This window comes from Cicer arietinum, chromosome 7, assembly GCF_000331145.2.
Source record: "Cicer arietinum cultivar CDC Frontier isolate Library 1 chromosome 7, Cicar.CDCFrontier_v2.0, whole genome shotgun sequence".
NCBI lineage: Eukaryota > Viridiplantae > Streptophyta > Magnoliopsida > Fabales > Fabaceae > Cicer > Cicer arietinum.
Genome location: NC_021166.2, coordinates 57242918 through 57261591, shown reverse-complemented (window position 1 = coordinate 57261591; position 18674 = coordinate 57242918). Strand labels below are relative to the sequence as shown.

The window sequence follows — 18674 nt, the reverse complement described above, 5'->3', positions numbered from 1 at the left end:
TTAATATTACAACCAACTTTATTAATTTAGTTGATTTAGTCAATGTGTCATATATATATAGACAATTAATATTTTAATAATTTTACTTTTTAGAAAATGCAAAATAAAAGAGTGAAGATTTATTTTGATTATTGAAATAAAAATAATTTTTAATCTCTAAAAAACATAAATTAGGACAACTTAGTCCTACTAGAACCACCTTAAAAACTAAAAACCAATTAATTATAAAGAGAAAAGTTGATGCGAACAAGAGAAAATATCCACAAATAATATTTTTTTCTTTAATAAATCTATCTTTTTATTTTATTTTTTCTACATTAGTATTCAATCAACTACAAATTACATAAATATATCATTGTAACTATGAATTAAATAATATGTATTGTTTTTAGAACACATTGGCACAATTTGTTTTAGATATTATAAAATAAAATAAATGATTTAGAGCGGAATAAATTATTTAAGGACTTTTTATGTAATAGAGATTAAAGAGTGTTTGTCGTGACTTTATTTCATAACTTATCAAAACAATTAATTTTGTGATTGATTTTTTTAAAATTATTTTAATTATGACAAACAAACATAGAATAATATCTATTTTATTTAATAAAAATATATAATATCTAAAAAATAATTTAGAAATTATTAAATATTAAAATATTTTTTGTATAATTTGTAACTAAACTATCTCAGCCGCCTTCCTTCTCAAAACTGGCGCAAGTTGCTTTTCTTTGATTCCTAATATGCTAAAGAGAGATGATTTAGAGCAATTTTTGGTTCGAAATCATCCATCTACGTCGTTTTTCTTTATCTTTTTATTTAAATAAGAGATTCTCACGTACATTAGTTTTTTTTTAGTATTTTTCTGGGACTTAGTCGTGGACGTGCGACATTGTTTTGTTTGTTTTTTAGTGCATCATTTTTTAATTTATCATTTGCGTGCGATGTTAGACTGTCGGTGGTTCAAATTGACATATCAATTTAATATATTACATATTGACTCAATGAATTTTGTCAACGCTACAAATCCAAATATGTGAACCTTCTAATTACTTTGATTATGTCAGACCTTTGTAGGCATTTTACCATGATATTTTATTAATTTGGATGTTGCAAGTGTGTTTGCAAATTCATCATTTTTTTAGTTTTTAATGACTTTTAATTTGAATGAATGAACATTTTTTGCTAGTAGAAAATAAAAAGACTTAAATGCATTTTTGGTTCATCTATTTTGTCAAAAATATACTTTTAATTCTTCTATTTTTAAACCTAGTTTATTCGTCCCTATTAACTAACTATTGAGATTTTTTTAGTTCCCGTTATTTTTTATATGTAGTACTCTCAAGGTTAGGGTCAGAAAATGAAGTAAGGGTCAGGGTCAGAAAATGAAAATAAAAAAAAAAAACTAAAAATTGATGAAATGTTTTATAGACTAAAAATAAAATGATGATATTTTATAAAGACTAAAAAATAATTTAACCCTTCAATAATTTATCTAAATATTTTAAAATTTTAAATTATTGTTGGACAACATAAATAAATTTGAAATATTTTATTTAAATATTTTAATTTATAAATAAAATAATTTTTTAAATATACAAACAAATTTAATATTAAACAATATTAAAAATATAATAAAATATTTTATAATTTGAAAGTATTATTTTTTAAAAATATTTTAATATATATAAAATCAATAACAAAAATTAAGTTTCATGTCATTGATAAATGCATAATATAATAAAAAATAGTTGAGGTGAAAAACAATTTAAAAATTAGTTAATAGGAATTAAAAAAATCAATTCTAGAAATAAAAATGTATAACTAAACTATCTCGGCAATCCAATTGTGTTTTATTTTATCTGGGTAGAGAAACTTGATTTTCCCATGCAATAAAAAATGTTTTAATTTATATTTTTAATTGATGAGATTGAAATTAAGTTTGGCAGTTGAGAAGCGTGGCAGTGGCGCATCCCAATCCGATTCCGAACAAGAAGTGCGCAGATCAGATCTTACGAAAGATGGTTCGATTTAGATTGAGAGCCTTATCTGTCATCGCAATCGCTTTTCTTATTCTATTCCAAGATAGACTCTCAACGCCCGTTTGCAATAATCCCGTTTTTCAATTCGTTCAGGAACCTCATGACTTGAAAGTCATCTTTGTCGCTGACCTTCTTCTCTCTGGTTCTGAATCTACTTACTTTAACCGCTTCTTCAGAGATCATTACATGTCCAAATTCTTTCGGGTACCTTCCCTTATTACTTCTTTTCTATCTCTTTTGTATTATATATTATTAAGGCCTTGTTTCAACCTCTTATCATCACATATTCACTTGTTTTTAAGTGCTTATTTCTTATATACAAACTCTCATATGATAAGTGCTTATTAAATAAGTACTTAATTTAATCTAATTACTAAATACCCCTAACAAGCTTGTAACTAGGTCTTTTGCATTATATAAAAAAGCTTTTCTGAAAGAATAAGTACTTAATTAGTCTCTAGAATACTTTGCTAATATGAACTGTTTAATAAGATTGTCTTACTCTTTAGAATACTTGACTGGATAAGGGTTTTAATTAAATTGTTTTCGTAAAAATTGTGTTAAAGTGAGAGACAATAATGGCTCAGTAAATTTTAATGGTAGAGAGCAAGGGTTTTTTCTTGCTGTTTATTACCACATATGTGTATTTATTGGAACTTTGGCAGTAATTGTAACATTAGACTATAGAAAAATGATCTGTCACTCAGTTGCATCTTATACTCAGTGCATGTTTAGTAACAGTTTATTTCAGAGAAATAATGTAATTTTTTTTTAAACTATGTCCGGAAGTTATAAAAAAGAATCTTAAAATAAGTTAATCCAAACACAGTGTCATACTCAATTCACATGGCTTGTGTTGGATATCTCATGATTACAGAATTATTTCCAGGTTTTGTAAATTTTTTGTACTGCGAATCATCATGCCAAGGATTAGAAATTCTGGTTTACTTCATTGTTGAATTTGAACCAACCACATATGCGTTCCATATCTCTCGACCCTTTTAATTTAATAATGCACCAACTGGCCAGAAATCTTTTGAAACTTTGAAGCCTGATTTGCTTATTGTCTTGGGAGATGTTTCTGCAAAAGGTTCAAAGTTAACAAAAAGCAGATGGTTATCGGTACTCCGTCAGTTTTACAAAATGTTGGGGCCTTTCGTTGATCTTCCATTCCATGCAATTCTTGGTGATAGGGATATTGGAGAATGCAGTGATCTTGATGTGAATAAACTCAATTGGATCGCTCGTAAGTTACCAGGATTGGATCCTTCTGGCTGTGGTGCTTTTGAGATTGGTAATGTCAGTTTTGTTTCGCTGAATGCAGTGGCCTTACTTTGTGACAACAGTAGTTTACGTTTTGATGTTGAAAAAGTAATAGAGAGGGAAAGTTTAGAGCTTCGCAGGGAAACAAAGCCGGCAACAAAAACATTGAATCATTCCACCTACTCTAGAGACTCAAACTTTAACTTCTTCTGGAGGGAGAGTGCTGTGTTATCTGGATCAGGTCCTGTTCTTCTGCTGCACTTACCTTTGGACCAAACAAGAAACAAGCACTATGGTGGCAATGATGATTTTGAAAGATCTTCTAGCTCTTTCGTAGAATGGTCAAATGAGGTGACGAGAAACAGGTTAGTTGGCATTATTCATATGAATCACATACCATATGATTTTTAAATTCTTCTTGAAAATTTAGGAATGATTTAGTTCACGTTTTGCTGAACATTGTCCACAGTATATATTCACTAAAAATCCATTAATGATTTAATTCATGGTTCTCTGAATAAACTCTTCAGTACATATTCTTACGTACTCATGCGCAAATGGTAAGGAAGAGCATAAAATTCTACATCATCTGAGTGTTGTGAGGCACTTTTTTCCCTCAATGAAGTCACAATCTTACACTTATGGTGAAATAAAAATCTCAGTACGAGTTTGGAGTTTGTGAATCAAACATAGTATTCTAGAACCTTAGTGCATGTTTGGTTTCACCGTGATTTTGCAAAAGCTACACTATGTGGTTACGTATTTGTTATATTGGTATTTTTATTTGTTTTGTTTATGAATACTCATTCTTGCATTATTCATGCTTTTAGACTTTCTATTTCATATATTAATGTGGATTTTTTTTCATGTTAGGGAGCTATTTGGGACTGGCCTGTATAATATACTTCATACTCTCCCACGGAATGCTTCTGAGTACATTTTACAAGCTCTGAGGCCAAGGTAATCAAGTGGTAATTTTTTTTTACATAATTGCTTATTTGATTATGCATTCATATAACAAATACTTGCTTGATACTTGAGACGTTGTGGGTGGGAGAGTGATATGTTATCTAAAATTTAATATTTACTTATATTTTAAGTAACATTATTGTTAAAATAAAATAGTTTCATGAAGTATTAAGGCTACATTATGCCTCAATTTGGCATTTTTTTAATCTTTGATTCACTATCCCCTTCCCTACCTAACGAAAAACCCAAATAACATACATTTATTTGTTTGTTTCTGTTTTCTTGGAGTCTAGATTCTTTAGTTTCTTAAGTTACTTCTTGGTTACGTCTAGACTAATATTGTCTAAGATATAAGCTTTTAGCGGGAGTTTGTTGCAAATATTTTTGAAAGTTACTCTTGATTATTTTGTTTTGTGTGTGAAAGCGGATTCAGTTTGTAATCTTTTATTCAATGTTTATATTGATGAATGGCCATATATGGTTTAACTTTCTGTCTAAGCATTGGTCAATTGGGGCTATGCCCAAATGTTGACTTTTCTTCCTTCAACTAGATGATGGCTTATTTTTCATGATAATAGTGAAAGGAAGTACAGTCTAGTGGACGGGAATAAATGCAATAAAGAGAAGTTGCAAATCCTTTGACATGTCTCTCAATATTGTCTGCAGGATTATCTTTAGTGCTCACAGGTACACACTTTCTGATCACGTCCATTTCGACAAAACTCGAGAGATTAGTGTCCCAGCAATGTCATGGAATGCAAGAGATGACCCTGGATTTGTAATTGCTACTTTCCAAAAGACAGGAAGAGCTGTGAGCATCAGCTATTGTTCTCTAGCCAGGGAATCTCATATTATTGTAGTTTATGTCTCTATAGTAGTTTTATTTTGTTTGGCTTGTTTAAGAGGATGACAAAAAATACAGGATAGTATGTAGTAGATTATGTTTAGTTTCACATTATTTTTCATCATCATTGTCACTACCAATTTTGAAGTCCAAGAAAAGTTTTGTTGTTGACTCGAGTCTAGCTCAAGAATGATGAAAAAGAGAGAAACATAGACCTCTTTTGGGTTGGAGGGTTTATAACTTGGACCGACCTATTTGATCCAACGGAGTGAGTTATTTGGACCGTTTTCCATTGTATTGCACAACAAAGATCATGATAAAATGAATTTGAAATTTTGAAACAATTTCACGAACTAAAAAAGGATTGACTTTATCGAATATTTTCAACTACATAGATAGCTTGAATTTTCACTAATTTTAAAGATCAAACTCTGCAATTTTAGAGAATAAAATGGTGATACTTTTGTTTAATCTTCCTCTACACATCTATGAAAAAACATTGACATGTAAGATAAATCGAGGAAATATTGCATATATTAAGAGTTTTTTAAATGTACATGATTTAGTATTTATTAATTGTTACAACTATTTTCAGTAGATAATCCTTATAATTAGTCTTTTATTTTCATTACATATGATTAACATATTTAGTCTTTAATTCTTAAAACTATTTTCAGTTGGTAATTACTCCCTCTAAAATGAAATAAAATAAAAAAAAGTATTTACAAAATTGATTATTCTAATTTAATATTTAAAAATATTCCTTGATTTTGACTCAATCAACATTGACATGATTATTTGGATATACAATTATTTTATTTTATTTCTATAAAAATTGTCAGCTCATTTATTTATTTATTTATTTTCATCTCCTTATTTTTTAACATTGTCACCTCATTTTTTAAAATTTGACTAAAATATAATTTTGATCATTTATATTTTATCTAATATTCATTATAATCATTCATCTTTTCTTTTTATTTGTTTTGGTCTTTTATCTTTTTTATTCTTTGTAGTCCTTTTTAAAATGATAAACTTGTATAATTTTGCAAAAGATAAATAATTGAAACAATTATTAAAAAAATTAAAAAACATAAATTAAAGATAAATCATCAAAACGAATTTAAAAAAAGTATATAAAAAGACCAAAAAATATTAAGTGAAAGATTGAAATTATATTTAAGCTTTAAATTTTTGTAAAAAATTGTAAACAAAATAGAACACTTATATAAATTTTTTTAATTTTTTTCAAAGAAGTGATAATATTAAAAAAAAAAAACTGTTGACAATTTAAGAAAAACTTAAATGAGCTGAATCAAAGACAATTTTTTTTAAAGAAGTGATAATATTCAAAGAAGTGATAATATTAAAATAATTTAAAAAATAATTATATATTTCACATAGTCATAAAAAAAATAATGCTATGTAAATGAGTCAAAATCAAAGAATCATTTGCAATAAAATTAAAGTTAATATATTTGTTGTTTAAAACGAAGATCAATGAGTAATTAAACCAAGAGTGTTCTTGGTTTTGTACAGAAAAAACGCAGAATGATTGAAATTAAAAACGGAGAATGATCAGTTTGCAGAAATGGAGAACGTTCACTGTTTTCTGACCAACAAATTTTAAGCCATTCAATTCTAAATGAACACACACAATTGTTAACACAATTTAGAGATTAAACGCCTATATATGAGGGACTGAATCCAACTTGAATTATCACTAATAATGAGATAAAAATGGTTACAATTGTTGCACTTGTGTGCTACAGTTTTTCTGCCTAATTTTCATAACTGCAACTTTGCAATCTTCTATTTCTCTCTATATTTTCAGTCTTGTTTGCTTTGTCCTATATACAATTTGTTTACAATTTAAGAGTAACAAACTAAAGTAGTTACAACTAACTAACTGAAACTAACTACCCAAACAGATTCCATCTCAAAGGCTTCTTAATTGAGTGCCACTTTTAACAATTCTCCAACTTGGTACCAAATGAGAAGCTTCAACATGTGATTCTTTAAATTAGATCCTCTTAGTCTTTGATCTCAGTTTTTGGCTTTGATTTGCATAATATCCAAACAATGTTTGAATTTGCCAAGTGTGACAAGTTTTGTAAACATGTCTGCAAGATTATCACTTGTGTGCATCTTTACCTCATGTATCTCACCCTTTAAATGACATCTCTAATGAACTGAAGTCTGATGTCTATATGCTTGGTTATTTCATGGTACAGTTGATTTTTACTGAAATGAATGGCATTTTGGCTGTCACAACTTATGCAATCAGACTATTGTTTAACACCAAGTTCAGTGATCAATCATTTTAGTCAAATTCCTTCTTTCACAGCTTCAACAAAGACAACATATTATGCTTCTGTTGTAGATAATGTCACTATGTGTTGAAGATTAGCTTTCCAACTGAATGTGTTGTTAAACATTGTGAACACATATCCTGTAAGAGATCTTCTTTTATCTAAATCTCCAACAAAATTAGAGTCTACAGATCCTTGGACTGATTTTGATGGTTCTGAACTTTTACTGTATTCCAAACACATACTTTGAGTTCCCTTTAGGTACCTTAGAATCCATCTGATAACTTGCCAATGGCTCATTCCAAGACTTTCCATAAACCTACTTGTGACACTTACAACATGAGAGATGCCTGACCTTGAGCAGACCATAACATACGTGATACTCCCTATGACACTTGCATATGGTTTATTCTTCATGTCTTATGCTTCTTGGTTTGTGTTTGGTGAAATGGCTAAAGAAAGTTTGAAGTGAGTTGCTAGTGGAGAGCTGACTGTCTTTGATTTACTCATATTGCATCTATTTAAGACCTTTCCAACTCTTGGGAAATTATCAATTTTCCTTGCTATCTAATTTTGGTGATTTTCATTCCTATGATCCTCTTGGCTGGTCCCAAGTCCTTAATCACAAATTCTTTCTTCAACTGACCCTTCAATTTTTCTATTTTTTCATACTTTTAGATGTTATTAGCATGTCATCCACATATGGCAACAAGTAAATGTATGTTGCTGATGATACTTGTTTGTAATACACACAACTGTTAATCCCGTTCAGAGATTAAACTCCTACATGTAGAGAACTGAATCCAACTTGAATTATTACTCATAATGAGATGAAAATGATTACAATTGTTGCACTTGTGTGCTATAGTTTTTCTGCCTAATTTTCAAAAGTGTAGCTTTGCAATCTTCTATTTCTCTATATATTTTCACCCTTGTTACTTTGATTTATATACGATTTATGAATGTAGGAGTAACAAACTAAAGTAATTACAACTAACTAACTGAAACTAATTAACTAAATATATTCATCTCAAATATTTCTTAATTGAGTACCACTTTTTACAATATTATAATTATAAGTTTAAAAGACTAAAACCGCTGATTTTAAAACTTAAAGGAAAAAAATACGTGATTATATAATACGATTATTTTAAGAATTCCAATAGGGATGACAATGGGTACGGGTACTATACCTGTGATTTAAAAAAATACTCATATATGTGCCCATACTCGGGTATCAATTTTAATACTCGTACCCTTCCCCTCTGGGCACCTAAGTGCCCGTACCCATACCCATTACCCACGTTTTAATTAAAATAGATCGATAAATAAATGATATTGCTGTGATTAAATTTAAAAATTATTCAAATATTTTAAATCCAATCATAAAGTATTATAAACCAAAATATTTTCTAATTCAATTATTTCAAATGAACACTCAATGCAATATTTGCACATTCAAATATCTATAATAATATTTTATGAAGTTGTAAGTCTTACGACAATATTATTCGAGATCTATAAAAATAATTGATAGGAAGTTGCAAGTATAATTATAAAGTCACAATTAATTTAACATAACTTTTAGTTATAAAGTCACAATTATTTACATATTCATCATAATCAAATTCTTAAAAAGTTTACAAACGTTTATCTTTCAATTATAAATATTGTAGTGATCCAATGATATTAATAGACGTTAAAACATAAAATAAAATAATTAATTAAATTAAACACTAATATAATAAATAAATAAATAATATATTTATATAAATGCGGAGTGAATGTACTCGTACCCGCACTCATACCCGCTTAATTTTACTGGTAATTATCTGTCTCCATGCTCATACTTATGCAGATTTTTATTCTATCTACTGTAAGTTTTTTTGCGAGTACCCATTGGATATGAATCTAATTGTCATCCCTAAGTTACAACGAGATTGATTAGAATTACTCGGTTGAAAAGAGACTATTGCGACCCTATTCTTATTATATTTTTTTGATAAGAAACTCGTTCTTTGACTTCTTTTTTTTAAATACTCCTAAAAAACAATTCAATCACAATCAGGATTAAGAATTACTAGGATTCAAAATCTTTCGTTAAAAAGAGAAAAACGAAATCGAAATTGAAATTTTCAGGGTTGACGCGTAGGTAGGATTCAGATTTACTTTCTTCCTCATTTCAATACAAGATTCATCCATGGTGGCACAATAGCATAGCATAATCAAAATAGCATTAAATAATACTCAAATCAATGGCCGAAAACCCAATCGGATCATCACCTTCCACCATGGACCCTCAAACTCAAAACCCCTCTTCATCAAACCCTAATATCCCATCCCCTTCACCAATTCCCCAACAACAATCTCCTTCAATTCACATGTCATCTTCATCACCTTCTCTCCCTCCTCTCCCTCAAGACCAATTACAACAACATTCACAGTTACAAGGCATCAATAACATTAACCCTAACCCTAACCCTAACGTTTCCACTTTTCAACTTCAACAAACGCTTCAGCGTTCTCCTTCTATGTCCCGCCTAAATCAAATTCAACCTCAGCAACAGCAGCAAGTTGCTAGGCAGCAATCTGGACTTTATGGTGGGCAGATGAGTTTTGGTGGATCCGGTGCTGTCTCTGCTCAGCAACAGCAATTAAGTGGCGGTGTTGGTGTTGGCATCGGCGGTGGTGCATCCAACTTGTCGCGATCAGCGTTGATGGGACAGAGTGGTCATTTCCCTATGTTGTCTGGCGCAGGAGGAGCACAGTTTAACCTATTATCGTCGGTATAAAAAATTTGATTTTTTTTCTCTTTTGAAATTGTTAGTTTATGATTTTGGATTTTGAGTTTTTTGTGTTTGGTGTTGTAGCTTGTAACTTTGCCTTCAAGATTTAGGCACCGTTTGGATAAACAAAATTAAGTGGTTAGAGTATATACACTTATCTCATAAGTGCTTAAGTATAAGCTATTTCTATAACAAAAGATAAAATGAAGTTAAACTGTTTTCATATAAGCTATTAACTAATTTCGTAAGTTTATCATGGAGAGCTTATGAAAATAAGTGGAAAACAACTTATGAACATGTCATACGCTGCATCCATAAGTTTTTCCAAACAGTCTTTAGTAAATAAGTTCAAATAAGTTAATCCAAACAAATCCTATGTGTTTGGTCATTGGTGTGATTTTGAAATAGAATTTGTGTTTGGTATTAGCCGAGGCAGAAAGGTGGGTTGGTGCAATCCTCACAATTTTCTTCAGCTAATTCTGCTGGACAGTCACTGCAAGGAATGCAACAGGCCATAGGGATGATGGGATCGTCCAATCTAGCACAACTGAGGGCTAATGGAGCTCTTTATGCTCAGCAGCAGCTCCGAATGACTTCGGGCCAAATCAGGCAGCAGCTCTCACAGCAGGCTTCGCTTAACAATCAACAGGTACAGCCCAATTTGGATTAGCTAGCTTCTAGATATGTTTATGCTTCTTTACTTACGAAATTTTTTGTTATAAGTTTATAGGAACATTAAATGAGGAAGCTTATAAAAAATTTGAATGTTGTCATATTTTCACTTGGTTTAGATTTTAAATGCACATGAAGTCAGAGTCTTAAAAAAGGGGCCATTACTTTCTAAGAAATGGTGATTTCATCGCTGAGTAGAAGTGTTTATCCTATTTTTGTCTTGCGTCTTCATTTTGTGGGATTTAACTGCTATTCAATTTCAATGTCTTGAGAAAACACATACCATGAAACATTTTGGGTTATGCCATCTGCCATTATCTGCTAATTATTTAAAGGAAAATGCTGTTTTTTTACGATATGAATAGAAGCGGAAGAACATGATTGGACTATTTTCATCCATGTCATTTTTATATTCCACCAATTAACCGTTCAAACCAAGTTCTCCATAATCTTACACGTATCAATTCTTGCTTTTCATTTTCAAAAGTGTCGTAAGAAATAGCATCACTGTTATAAAAATGAACCATTAAACTTGTATAGTTAACCACCAGTCCACCAAAATCTGTACAACCTGAGCCTTGATCTCTTTCTTGTCCTATCCGCATTTACTTCTTGGTGCTACTTGCCCATCTTTCATGCATTGAATAATTTGAATGTATCCCCGTCACCTTATTTTCGTGCCTTTCGCGCCACAACTTTTTCCTTCAAAGTCTCCGCTCTTGTCCATATCAGATTCATAAATAATTGATGGTTTGATTCAGGGTAGACAGCATGCCCTTTCGATATGTATCCTGTCTTATTCATCGGGTCTCTTTGAGTTGCTATATTCTCCCTGCATTATTATTCCACTTCTACAAGTTGTGTTCATTGTTCAGGTCAGTTCCATACTTATAGATCTATAAACCAAACCCTTAACCAAAAGGAAAACGAGCCATAGAACAGAACTGAAGAGGTGTTTTACCATATCATGCAAAGTGATTAATACTTTATTTTCGTTGAGGTAAATCCTTTAGATTGGCAGCCTGAGTTAGTTAATAAACATTTCATGTGCAAATTTTAAATTTTTTCCAAATATATCAATGGTTTATGAAGGCAAGGGAGCAAAATAAGTCGGTCATAAAGTAGTTGAATGTGTTTGTTTGTTAGTTAGCATATCTGGTTCGAAAGCTAAACTGAGATTTTAGCTTTTGATTATTGGTAGGGCCAAAGGAGTTTGATCATAATTTTTTAGGTTAGAATGAAAAGAATTAGAATAAGTTACATTTCCTTTTGTAAGAGAAGCCTAAATTACAGTGCCCCCCTTATTTTAATAATTACATTTTCTCTCACTAGATAGATGAATATGTGTAACACCGAATCTTTGCAACCAAACATATTATTGATAATTGTTTTCTGTATTTGTGTTTCTTAACATGGTATAATGTAAATAATTATTTGTTATGTTGTAAAATGTTTGAGTCATATTAGAACATTGACACTGCGGCTGACTACAGGTTCAAGGTTTACCAAGGTCGTCATCCCTTGCTTTTATGAATTCCCAGTTGTCTGGGTTGTCTCAGAATGGACAGCCTGCCATGATGCATAACTCTTTAACACAGAATCAGTGGCTTAAGCAAATGCCAGCAATGTCTGGCCCTGCCTCTCCGCTGCGTTTGCAACAACATCAGAGGCAGCAGCAGCTGGCTTCATCTACTCAACTGCAACAAAACTCTATGACCCTGAGCCAACAGCAATTGTCCCAGTTGATGCAGCAGAAATCAATGGGGCAGCCTCAGCTTCATCAGCAGCAGCCATCCACACAACAGCAACAGCAACAACTTCTACAGCAGCAGCAACAACAACAATCACAACTACAAGCATCTGTTCATCAGCAGCAACAGCAGCAGTCTCCAAGGATGCCAGGACCTACTGGCCAAAAGTCATTAAGTTTAACAGGATCGCAGCCAGATGCTACTGCATCTGGCACAACTACACCTGGCGGAAGTTCAAGTCAAGGAACCGAAGCAGCAACAAACCAAGTACTTGGAAAGAGAAAGATACAGGATTTAGTTGCTCAGGTTTTTATTTAAAAAAAACTTGGTTAGTATTTTTTCTGTGTATCTATTTAATGGCTGTATTTTGAATTTAATCTTCTATACTACAGGTGGATCCACAGGGTAAGCTGGACCCTGAAGTTATAGATCTTCTTTTAGAGCTTGCTGATGACTTCATTGATTCTGTAAGGAATCTAGCATGATTACCTTTTCCCCCTTATTGTAATAATAGATGCGTACGTGGCATGCATGCCAAAAAGGAGACTAGTATTTTTTGGTACAAACTTACCCTGTTCTTATATGCAGGCAACTACACACGGTTGCAATTTGGCAAAACATAGAAAATCATCAACTTTGGAGTCCAAGGATCTATTGCTACACCTAGGTACCTTCACTATGTCATTGGTGTTGCTTATTTATGAGTTTCGGCCCGCCCTTCGAAAAGAAGAATAGCCAGCTGCATGTTTCAAACCTTGCTTTAGTGTAACTTAGATAAATAATTATTATTTGCTTCTTTCACAAATTTTACCAAAGAGTACCACTGGCTGTTTTAACTGGCTAGAAAAGAAAAATAAATGTTTCCTGAAACTGAGTGGTTTTAGATGATATACAATACTGCCCTGTTGGTTTTTGTTTGATCTTTAGCTTTCTCATTTAATGGAGTGATAAAGTCTTTATTGTTAGCCTAGACTTATTGGAGCTCTAGGCTATTTGGACTGACTTTTTTGCCCTTATTTTCTTTACTCATTCATATAATTAGAGAAAAAAAAGTTAGTTGTAAGTAATTTATTCAATCGACATGTATTAGCACATTAATTTACTTTAATAGATTTACATTTAGTTGTTACTTAAATAGAATGATGTTGCCAGGGTTTTAATTCAGAAGTTTTAATATTGACCGGTACATGAAAACCCAACAGTGTAATCTCACCCCTCTAAAGTGTTGGTTAAGTTGTCCCATTCATTTTGAGGTATAGATGGATTTGATCTTGTGCAATATATTAGTTGCACCAACCCACTGATAAATTATATGTATCATTGTATAGTATTGGTTCGTTTATTCTATCATGTCTAATATGGCTAATGAAATAATCCCTAATGGACTCTTCTTTGTAACCGGTATAATGTAAAAAGACCATTGATTGCCCTGATATCTTGGATGAGGTATACGTTAAATGCTTAGATTTATAGTACTTATATTTATAATTATATTTAGTAAAAGAATTGATATCACTGCTTTGCTCATTTACCGTCTTCCCTTGTCACTGTTCAGAGAAAAATTGGGATTTGACAATTCCAGGATATTCAAGTGAAGAAAAGAAGTGCCAGAGTAGACCTGTAAGCAACATTGTTTTTTTCTCTTCCCCTAAGTTTAGAAATAATTCTACATATATGATAATAATTTGATTCTTGCTATGCTTAAAACTTGCAGCTGTCCAATGACCTTCACAAGAGGCGGCTAGATGCAGTAAGTTTGAAGAATTCACCTGTTTGATTGATCTGTATAATTCGTCCATCAGGCTATAATTTAATTGATATTTTTTCCTTGCTTGCTAACCATTCAACAATCAGGTCCGCACATTGATGGAATCTTCTTCACGCCCTGAATCAAGCATTAACAATTCTAAAGATATGAGTAGACAAGGCCATCCTAACCCTGTAGGTTCCCATCATCTAATGAGACCCCTGAGTTCAGATCAGTTGGTTTCTCATTCAACTGGTTCCCAAATGCTACAGCAGATGACGAGGTTTTAATAAACCTCTCTGTTTCTGGTCTTCCCTCTACTAGGTCTAACCTCCTGTCTGCTGGTTAGGCGCCTTCTTTGATTCATTCGATTTTAAAGTTATCTATTTATTTTTGCTTACTGTTTCCAACAAGTCAATGTAGTCTAAGGGATGTAAAATCATTGCAATTAGTATTCCTTTATCTCAATTGCATTGGTAAAGTCATGGTTATTGCAATTTAAATGCATAACACTAGCCTATATTTCTTCTTTTTTGTGTACAATGATGGAAAAGTTTTGAACTTATGAGCTCCTGAAAACTCTTCTGTCCTTAACCACCTACTAGCATATATTTAGAGCACAGAAATTTACACGGTATTTTTTTCTTCCCTTTTTTGGTCTCAGGTCTGAAAGAGAATCAAGAGATTGGTTGCTGTAACTGATTAGCATTGAAGACAAATTGTAATTATTTTGTATTTATTTAGACATGAGAATTAGTTGCTAAAGGATCCCATCAATCGACTTCCCTGCTCCTTCAATAGTAATTTATTTTTCACAGTTTGACCCAAATAATGGATTTGTAATGGCCATTGGTGCCTATAAATTCATTTGTAGTTCTTCGAATTTTCTTGTATACTTACTCTCTATTTATTGTATAAATTCATTTGTAAAGCTTTTCAATTTTGAAACGAGTGTAAAGCGATCACAAAGTATCCTATTTGTTTTTGAGGGCCGAATATGTAAAATGATTCGGCCAACATTTTAAACATTTCAAAAGTTATTCCATTTAAATGACTTTGGGCTTATTTGATTTGTTAAAAAGGTAATTAACCAATATAAAGATCTTGTTGTGTTTGATCATAAGATAGTCAAAATATGTCACTTGCTAAAATGAAGAGTTAGTTACTATTTTGGTATATGAATTTATTGCCTGGCAATCAATTCAATTGATTCTTATGAATCTAGATCGTAAAATGAAGATCAACTGAAGATCTAAACAATTTTTTCGAAACATGACTCAATACAGCATATCGTAAACATGTACTTTTCACAGACCTATTAAACAATGAGGATGAAAGAGACTAAATTGATTGAAATAGACTTGTAGAAGAAATTATCTAACCTCTACAATTAGATGATTGATTCATTAAACTTAAGGTTTCCTTAAATGAAAAAAGTTGCAAGTCTATCCTTCTTTGGGTTTTATGTCTCACAACACAAGTCAAAAAACCCATAATAAAGGTTTCCAATGCATGTGGGACGAAATATGAAGGAAACAAACACTATCAGTTGTTGGTTGGTCCCCCTCCCTTTAGATGTCGACGTAGGAGGAGCACGGTACGCAATGCTCTCACCCTATTTGCTTAAAGGCTTTTGTTTTCATTTTTATCATACTTTTTTTCTTCTTGTATTTATTAATTAATGACTCTCATTGAATGGATTGGCTAGATGGTTAAGTAGTGCTGAGTTCGTAGTATTGAGCAATAGTTTGATATCCGGAGAATACGCTTTACAGATATATAAAGTATTTTAAGATTTTATCTATTAACTATAGAGTTACTGAGTGGAGTTATAAGGAGATCGATAATTTGATTTCCACCATCAACGAAATACTAACGATATTAACAATACTAATTACTACTATTGTTTGTTGAAGAAAATATAAACACTCTCATAGGTTGTCCCGAGATATTTTAAAGTGCCAAAAATTTTCTACAAAAAATAATAATAATTTTATTGTCATTTTTCTTTATATTTGGATTATTTACGATTATCGATCTACACATTCACGCAGTCACCATATTGGTGGCTGTTAAATTGAAATTAGGCGGTTTAAATTTCAATGCAAAATTTGATTTATTTATTTTTTTAAATTGAAAAACCAAAATTAAAATCTAGATTGTTTGGTCCAACGATTAGTTACTATGCGATTGCGTCTATACAGGGGCATCCAATCCAAATCCCTTTTCTTTGCCACCTAACAACTATATATGGATGCATGGAAAGTACTACATATTTTCTAAGCTAGTAAAGTAATGTGTAATTAATTAATTAAAGCCACTAGTCATTATTTTTATGAGTGACATAGTGTAGTGTTTTTGCAAGAAGAAGAAGAAGCATGGTAAGTAACATGGGTAGACGTCCTTGCTGTCCAAAGGAGATTAATAAAGGTGCTTGGTCTAGAGAAGAAGATGATACCCTCTCCAAATATGTTTCTATTCATGGAGAAGGAAAATGGCAAAAGGTTGCTCAAAATGCAGGTGCTAAATTAATTCCTTATTGATTTTCTCAATACACAATTATATTATATGTGCTACTAATTTCCATACAATTATAGATATAATATATGTTAATTACCTTTTTTTTCTTTTTCTTTTCATTTTATCCATTTGCATGTGTTGACAAAATATATAGGAGTTCGAAAAAATTTATGTCTTCTCTAACTATGTGTTTTTCTAAACATTGTACTGATCTTTCGCTGCTTCTCCAACCAAATCTCTATGACATCGCTCCATGTATTATTTTTAGATTTTGATCCAATACAATGGCAACATTAAATCATGTTTTTTACTATATTTTTTTCTTCTTTCTGAAATGGACTTTAATTCGCTTCTTCGTTTATATATAGGTTTAAAGCGGTGTGGAAAAAGTTGCAGACAAAGATGGTTAAATTATCTCAAGCCAGGTATAAAGAGAGGTGATATCTCTTCGGATGAAGAAGATATGATTATAAGACTTCACCGTCTTCTTGGTAACAGGTGATTTTCATTTTAGTTTTTACTTTTTAATTAACTTATTACTCTCAACACAAACAAGTCTCATAATATTACTCAAAATGTTGGCTTCTTGATGTTCTCTACAACTTTGAAAATTATTCATATAATTAATTAAGATTAATATAGATATGTATCATGGTTGAAGTTCATAGTTATGATCAATGAAAACATTGTGATAATTTTTCTATATAGATGGTCTTTGATAGCGAAGAGACTACCAGGACGAACAGACAATGAAATCAAGAATTATTGGAATACGAATCTGTCAAAGAAGTTAAAGAAACAACCTATATCATCATCATCATCATGGCCATCATGTTCTGTTTCAATTCAACATAATCATCACAAATATGGAAATGAAAAGACCAAACAAATTGTCCATGTAGCACCACAAGCTCCAAGGCCTAGGAGATTGATCAAGGTTGTTGAATACAACAAAATTTTGGAGAATAATAATAGCATTGGAAGTGAGTGTGATCAAGGAAGTACTGAAGAAACTTCTATTGCTGATTTTTTCATCGACATTGATCATCATCATCAAGAAGAGTTGATGGTTGGTGATGATGGTGAGTCAAACTCAAAGATTCAAAAAATGGAAGATCATAAGGTTATAGTTTCAACTAACAGTCATAGTTCATCATCACCTTCTCATCATTGTCATCTTTTATCAGAGAAATTTGATCCTAATCTAGAGACCCTTTTGGATGTGGAACTCAAGAAGATGGCTTCTTTTCTTGGACTTGAAAATTGAAACTACTAAAAAAATATGAATTAACGACTGAAAAAATATATTTGTCTCTGTCGGTAATTGATATACACGACCAAATAGAAGATTGGTTAGTTAATCTTTTTTTTTTATGTCTCAACTTTTCATCGATAATTAGAATATCTAATGTTTAGAAAGTGATGAAATTTTACAATTTTCTATTGAGAGCCATGTCAATTATGTATTTGTATTTGAGTATAAATATATACTTACGTATAAAGAGAGAAAGTATTCATATCAGCATATTCAAAAAGGGTGTGTAATTACTATATCATATTATTTTAAAATGAAATATAAACAAAAATAATAATTTAAAAATTGATATATTTAGTCTTAATTAAGATGATATGGATCAACTTTTATGGAAATATATTATTATCAAACTCGTGTATATATATGAGTTCTACAAGAGTACAACATCGATTAATTAGTTAATTTGTACCAATTCAAGTTAGCTTACTCTTACATTTTACATTTATGGTCAAC

The 18674-nt window shown here is 31.2% G+C and overlaps 3 protein-coding genes across 5 annotated transcripts; all 3 read left to right on the top strand.

The window, feature by feature from the left end:
- Positions 1-1864: 1864 nt before the first annotated feature.
- On the top strand, positions 1865-5239 carry LOC140921102 (uncharacterized). Of its 2 annotated transcripts, XM_073370960.1 has the most exons (5): positions 1871-2024; positions 2136-2246; positions 3072-3670; positions 4179-4265; positions 4941-5239. In XM_073370960.1, exons 1-5 carry the CDS (start codon positions 2022-2024, stop codon positions 5182-5184), a joined length of 1044 nt encoding a protein of 347 aa, XP_073227061.1. In that variant the 5' UTR covers positions 1871-2021; the 3' UTR covers positions 5185-5239. The 2 variants fall into 2 exon arrangements, with proteins under 2 accessions (XP_073227060.1, XP_073227061.1); XM_073370959.1 differs by having other exon boundaries at positions 1865-2246.
- Positions 5240-9480: 4241 nt separating this feature from the next.
- LOC101505282 (transcription initiation factor TFIID subunit 12b) lies at positions 9481-15326 on the top strand. Of its 2 annotated transcripts, none has more exons than XM_073370958.1 (9): positions 9481-10216; positions 10644-10865; positions 12382-12945; positions 13032-13106; positions 13228-13306; positions 14195-14259; positions 14354-14389; positions 14494-14710; positions 15051-15326. In XM_073370958.1, the coding sequence occupies exons 1-8, from the start codon at positions 9686-9688 to the stop codon at positions 14674-14676; spliced, it is 1755 nt and encodes a 584-aa protein (XP_073227059.1). In that variant the 5' UTR covers positions 9481-9685; the 3' UTR covers positions 14677-14710; positions 15051-15326. The 2 variants fall into 2 exon arrangements, 1 of the variants encoding a protein (XP_073227059.1); XR_012163975.1 differs by having other exon boundaries at positions 9482-10216; positions 14494-14730.
- A 1315-nt stretch (positions 15327-16641) lies between these two features.
- LOC101505610 (transcription factor WER-like) lies at positions 16642-18387 on the top strand. The gene is made up of 3 exons (XM_004510403.4): positions 16642-16906; positions 17275-17404; positions 17615-18387. The coding sequence occupies exons 1-3, from the start codon at positions 16765-16767 to the stop codon at positions 18171-18173; spliced, it is 831 nt and encodes a 276-aa protein (XP_004510460.2). The 5' UTR covers positions 16642-16764; the 3' UTR covers positions 18174-18387.
- Positions 18388-18674: the final 287 nt, after the last annotated feature.

Excerpts from the sequence above, each read along its gene's own strand:
- LOC101505610 (XM_004510403.4), top strand. The coding sequence starts at position 16,765 with ATGGTAAGTAACATGGGTAGACGTCCTTGCTGTCCAAAGGAGATTAAT. Across the intron at positions 16,907-17,274 it reads AAAGGTTGCTCAAAATGCAG|GTTTAAAGCGGTGTGGAAAA; the intron begins GTGCTAAATTAA and ends GTTTATATATAG. Across the intron at positions 17,405-17,614 it reads CACCGTCTTCTTGGTAACAG|ATGGTCTTTGATAGCGAAGA; the intron begins GTGATTTTCATT and ends TTTTCTATATAG.
- LOC140921102 (XM_073370959.1), top strand. The coding sequence starts at position 2,022 with ATGGTTCGATTTAGATTGAGAGCCTTATCTGTCATCGCAATCGCTTTT. Across the intron at positions 2,247-3,071 it reads ACATGTCCAAATTCTTTCGG|AAATCTTTTGAAACTTTGAA; the intron begins GTACCTTCCCTT and ends CCAACTGGCCAG. Across the intron at positions 3,671-4,178 it reads AATGAGGTGACGAGAAACAG|GGAGCTATTTGGGACTGGCC; the intron begins GTTAGTTGGCAT and ends TTTTCATGTTAG.
- LOC101505282 (XM_073370958.1), top strand. The coding sequence starts at position 9,686 with ATGGCCGAAAACCCAATCGGATCATCACCTTCCACCATGGACCCTCAA. Across the intron at positions 12,946-13,031 it reads TACAGGATTTAGTTGCTCAG|GTGGATCCACAGGGTAAGCT; the intron begins GTTTTTATTTAA and ends TCTATACTACAG. Across the intron at positions 14,390-14,493 it reads ACAAGAGGCGGCTAGATGCA|GTCCGCACATTGATGGAATC; the intron begins GTAAGTTTGAAG and ends TTCAACAATCAG.